Source organism: Scylla paramamosain, unplaced genomic scaffold (genome assembly GCF_035594125.1).
Source record: "Scylla paramamosain isolate STU-SP2022 unplaced genomic scaffold, ASM3559412v1 Contig2, whole genome shotgun sequence".
NCBI lineage: Eukaryota > Metazoa > Arthropoda > Malacostraca > Decapoda > Portunidae > Scylla > Scylla paramamosain.
This window is the reverse complement of record NW_026973667.1, coordinates 2,405,001-2,410,000: the sequence shown is the minus strand read 5'-3', so window position 1 is coordinate 2,410,000 and position 5,000 is coordinate 2,405,001. Positions and strand designations below refer to the sequence as shown.

The 5,000-nt window shown below is 39.3% G+C and overlaps 1 protein-coding gene across 3 annotated transcripts in view; it reads left to right on the top strand.

Annotated features, from left to right (window-relative positions):
* Window positions 1-5,000, top strand: part of LOC135096142 (nascent polypeptide-associated complex subunit alpha, muscle-specific form-like) — an 81,680-nt gene that overhangs the window by 36,171 nt on the left and 40,509 nt on the right. For all 3 annotated transcript variants that reach the window (XM_063997424.1, XM_063997421.1, XM_063997422.1), the window contains one exon: window positions 1-9. This exon is cut by the window's left edge and continues 105 nt beyond it. In XM_063997424.1, coding sequence (XP_063853494.1) covers window positions 1-9 — 9 coding nt within the window. The remainder of the gene's footprint in view (window positions 10-5,000) is intronic.

Below are 5,000 nucleotides of genomic sequence, written 5' to 3'. Positions count from 1 at the left end.
AACCCACAGGTATGTACTGGTGTGTTTGTGTCTCTGGTACATTTGTTTTCGTCACCCTTAAAATGTCGGGTTTTCTTTGGTTGTATTTTGTATGAAAGAAAACGGTGTCGCAGAGAGAGGGAGAGGGATTCGTGTTCAGATATAGAATAGAGATAGATAAATTAATTAAGTGTATGTATTAATTTGAAGGAAAGGAAAATATGTCTCATAAATTGCATCTCTTTACGAAACTTGAAGGAAATACAAATAATTCCTTTACCACCAGGAAAAGTAAAAGCTGTTTTCCTATTATGAAAGTAAGTTAATAAATAAGTAAAATATATATATACCACCATAACCCAACAAAGAAAATTGAAAATAGAAAAATATACAAGTCCTCCATAAGTATTAAACTAAATCATACGTTTTCTATTGAAAATTAATTCATAAAAAAAAAAAAAAAACGCGAAAGTTACCGATTAAAAGAAAACAAAACGGATTCTCTCTCACACCACGACACCAAAGAAAACGTGAGTAAACAAACCTATTCACTCATCTCTCCCTTACGAAATTGAAATGAAAATAGAAATACAAGTCTACCATAAATATTAAAACAATTAATACGTTTTCTCTATGAAAATAAATACATAAAAAAGAAAAAAAAAAGAAAAGTACCCCATAAAATCAAAACCATTCTCACATGACATCAAAGAAAACGTGAGTAAACAGTCTCTCCTCCCCCTCCTCTTATCTCCCTTTTATCTCCCTGCCGGCGCCCCTATAGTGTGTCACGCCCCTCCCCTTATCTCTAGGGCGTGTGTGGGGCGTGATAAGGGGCGCGCACAGGTGTGTAAGACTCCATGTTTCGTAATTAGAAGGCAGGTGAACAGTGGCCTTGAGAGAGAGAGAGAGAGAGAGAGAGAGAGAGAGAGAGAGAGAGAGAGAGAGAAGGGTCATTATTCGCGTACTTCTCCTCCTCCTCCTCCTCCTCCTCCTCCTCCTCCTCCTCCTCCTCCTCCTCCTCCTGCTTCTGTTATTCTTCCTCCTGTCCTCCTCTTCCTCTTTCAGCAAATGTTCTTTTTATTCTCTCCTCCTCCTCCTCCTCCTCCTTATCCTTTTCTTCTTCTTCTTCTTCTTCTTCTTCTTCTTCTTCTTCTTCTTTGGTATTTGAGCGCCAGAGAGAGAGAGAGAGAGAGAGAGAGAGAGAGAGAGAGAGAGAGAGAGAGAGAGAGAGTGGGGGGTAGGAAGGAAAGAGGGAAAGGGGGGTTAACCTATGTAAATTAACGAACATTCTTCTCTCCTCCTCCTCCTCCTCCTCCTCCTCCTCCTCCTCCTCCTCCTCCTCCTCCTCCTCCTCCTCCTCCTCCTCCTCCTCCTCCTCCTCCTCCTCCTCCTTTTCTCACCTGTTTTTCTTCTTTTCCTTCTTTCTTATCATTCCATCTTATTCCTCTTCCTTTCTTCTCTTCTGTGTGTATTGATAGGGAGAGAGAGAGAGAGAGAGAGAGAGAGAGAGAGAGAGAGAGAGAGAGAGAGAGAGAGAGAGAGAGAGAGAGAACACGAAATAAGTAAAAAGACAAAAAAAAATATATAGGAATAGAGAAATTAAAAGAGAGAGAGAGAGAGAGAGAGAGAGAGAGAGAGAGAGAGAGAGAGAGAGAGAGAGAGAGAGAGAGAGATTAGGGAACATGGTGGGAGAGAGCTGTGTGTGTGTGTGTGTGTGTGTGTGTGTGTGTGTGTGTGTGTGTGTGTGTGTGTGTGTGTGTGTGTGTGTGTGTGTGTGTGTGTGTGTGTTTTTATTAAAGAGCAAAGTACGTGTTCCTTCTTCTTCTTCTTCTTCTTCTTCTTCTTCTTCTTCTTCTTCTTCTTCTTCTTCTTCTTCTTCTTCTCTCTTCCTTCCTCCTCCTCCTCCTCTTCCTCTCTTCTCTCCTCTCCTCTCCTTTGCTTTTTTACTATTACTACTACTACTACTACTACTACTACTACTACTACTACTGCTACTACTACTACTACTACTACTACTACTACTACTACTACTACTACTACTACTACTGCTACTACTACTACTACTACTACTACTACTACTACTACTACTACTACTACTTTACCACCACCACCACCACCACCACCACCACCACTACTACCACTACTACTACTACTACTACTACTACTACTACTACTACTACTACTACTACTACTACTACTACTACTACTACTACTACCAAATAAGGAAGCACGTCTAACCTTCACCTCTCCTCCACCTGTGTGCGTGTGTGTGTGCGCGCCCTCGTGTGTGTGTGTGTGTGTGTGTGTGTGTGTGTGTGTGTGTGTGTTACTTCCGGTGCGTGTGTGTGAAGGAAGTGAAAGGAGGAAAGTATTTTATGAATGAATGAATGAAGGAAGGAAGGAAGGAAGGAAGGAGATTAAAGACAGAAAAATCATAATAAATGGAGGAATAAAGAATAACGTACGATAATTGAAAGAAAATAAGTCAATAACGAATGAAGGAAGAAGTAGAAAGTGAAAATAAAGGAGGAGGAGAATTAATAAGAAACAGGTAGATGAAAGATAATTGATGTAATATGAATAAAAGAGGAAATGGAGAAATGATGATAGATAGAGATAGAGACAAGAACAAATAAGAAATGAAGGAAGGAAGAAAATATACCGATAAATTGAAGAAAATGAAAATAAATAAAAGAAACGAAGGAAGGGAAGGAGAAATAATGAATGAAATGGAATAATAAGAGATAGATGATAAAAGATAAGTAATGAATAAAATTTGTCTTTTCTCGTTTTCTTTCTTTCTTTCTTTCATTTATTTCACTTTTTTTCATTTCCTTCATTCCTTCATTCATTCATTCTCCCTTCCTTCCTTCCTTCCTTCCTTCCTTCCTTCCTTCCTTCCTTCCTTCCTTCCTTCCTTCCTTCCTTCCTTCCTTCCTTCCTTCCTTCCTTCCTTCCTTAATCATACAATGTGATCGAAGAGGAAGAGGAGGAGGAAGGAGGAGGAGGAGGAGGAGGAGGAGGAGGAGGAGGAGACTTAATGAACGTTCCAAGGAGGAGGAGGAGGAGGAGGAGGAGGAGGAGGAGGAGGAGGAGGAGGAGGAGGGGGGGTCAGTTTCCATATTTGGTTGTGTCCGGAAGAGTAGACAAGGTAGTAGTAGTAGTAGTAGTAGTAGTAGTAGTAGTAGTAGTAGTAATAGTAGTAGTAGTAATAGTAATAGTAATTTTAAGTGTAATTGAAACTTGGTCCTGATTTGTAATTGTTAAATGATGGATGGCCCTCTCTCTTTCTCTCTCTCTCTCTCTCTCTCTCTCTCTCTCTCTCTCTCTCTCTCTCTCTCTCTCTCTCTCTCTCTCTTGATCTAAATAGCGAAAGTTTTTATTACAAGGACTAGTCTTCCTTATTTGGAGGCGCAGGTAGAGAGAGAGAGAGAGAGAGAGAGAGAGAGAGAGAGAGAGAGAGAGAGAGAGAGAGAGAGAGAGAGAGAGAGAGAGATACGCAACAAATCAATAAATAAATGAATGAATAAATAAAAATAGAAACTAGAAAAGAATAAGGAAAAGAGAAATAAGTAAATAGATAAATAAGGAAAGAGAGAAATTAAGAGAAGCGAAAAGAGAATAAGGAAATCAAGAAAAGAAAATAGAGAAAGAGAAGAAGAAGAAGATAGAAGTGGAGAAAAAGACAAAAAGAAATAAAAAAAAACAAGAGAAAATAGAAAGAAAAACAAACAAACAAACAAACAAACAAACAAACAAACAAACAAATCAGAGAAAAAGAAAAAAAAAAGCGAACGAAGAAAATAAAACTTGACAAAATGGAAAAATGATAAACACACACACACACACACACACACACACACACACACACACACACACACACACACACACACACACACACACACACACACACACACACACACACACACACACACAGGTAGATACATGATGACCTCGCCTCCCCCCGACCCCCCCCCCCCCACGCACACAAGGTCACACAAGGTCTCTGGGCATCCTTCCTGTGGCTGCTGTATTCCTGTGCCGCGCCTCAGTCCGTGTGTACCTCCGTGTGTGTGTGTGTGTGTGTGTGTGTGTGTGTGTGTGTGTGTGTGTGTGTGTGTGTGTGTTGGAAATGCGTTTATTACTGAAAATTTTGTGTACATGTCATATATTCACAAGTGTAGGCCTCCTGTGTGTGTGTGTGTGTGTGTGTGTGTGTGTGTGTGTTGGAAAACTGTTCAGATCGTGTCGGGACTCTTGTGGGAAAATTCGTGGAAAATCATCACTCGAAACGATTATTATTTATTTATTTGTTTATTTATTTGTTTGTTTGTTTGTTTGTTTGTTTTTTGTAGAAATGTGCGGAAAAAATTGTGATGATTTGTGAGGAATTGTTAGCTCGTGATAATTGGCGGGAAATTACTACGACTTGTGGAAAACTTGTGAAATCTTGAAGGAAACTTGTGGAAACTATGCAGACTTAGTGAAAAATTGTGAAAAACTTGTGGAAACTTAATGGAAACTATACAAAATGAATGAAAAATTGTGAAAAACTTGTGGAAACTTAATGGAAACTATACAAAATGAATGAAAACTTGTGAAAAACTTGCGAAAACTTAATGGAAACTATACAAAATGAATGAAAACTTGTGAAAAACTTGCGAAAACTTAATGAAAACTTCTGAAAATTTATACAAACTTAATGGAAAATTGTGAAGACATACAAAACTTCCTGTGTGTGTGTGTGTGTGTGTGTACTCTTCAAACTACCATGTGTACACCATTTATACGTACACATATAGACTCAATATGTGTGTATGTACTTGTGTGTGTGTGTGTGTGTGTGTGTGTGTGTGTGTGTGTGTGTGTGTGTGTGTGTGTGTGTGTGTGTTGCAAGTCATCTCGTTTATGTGTGTTTAGAAATCTTTAGGAACCGGTCTCTCTCTCTCTCTCTCTCTCTCTCTCTCTCTCTCTCTCTCTCTCTCTCTCTCTCTCTCTCTCTCTCTCTCTCTCTCTCT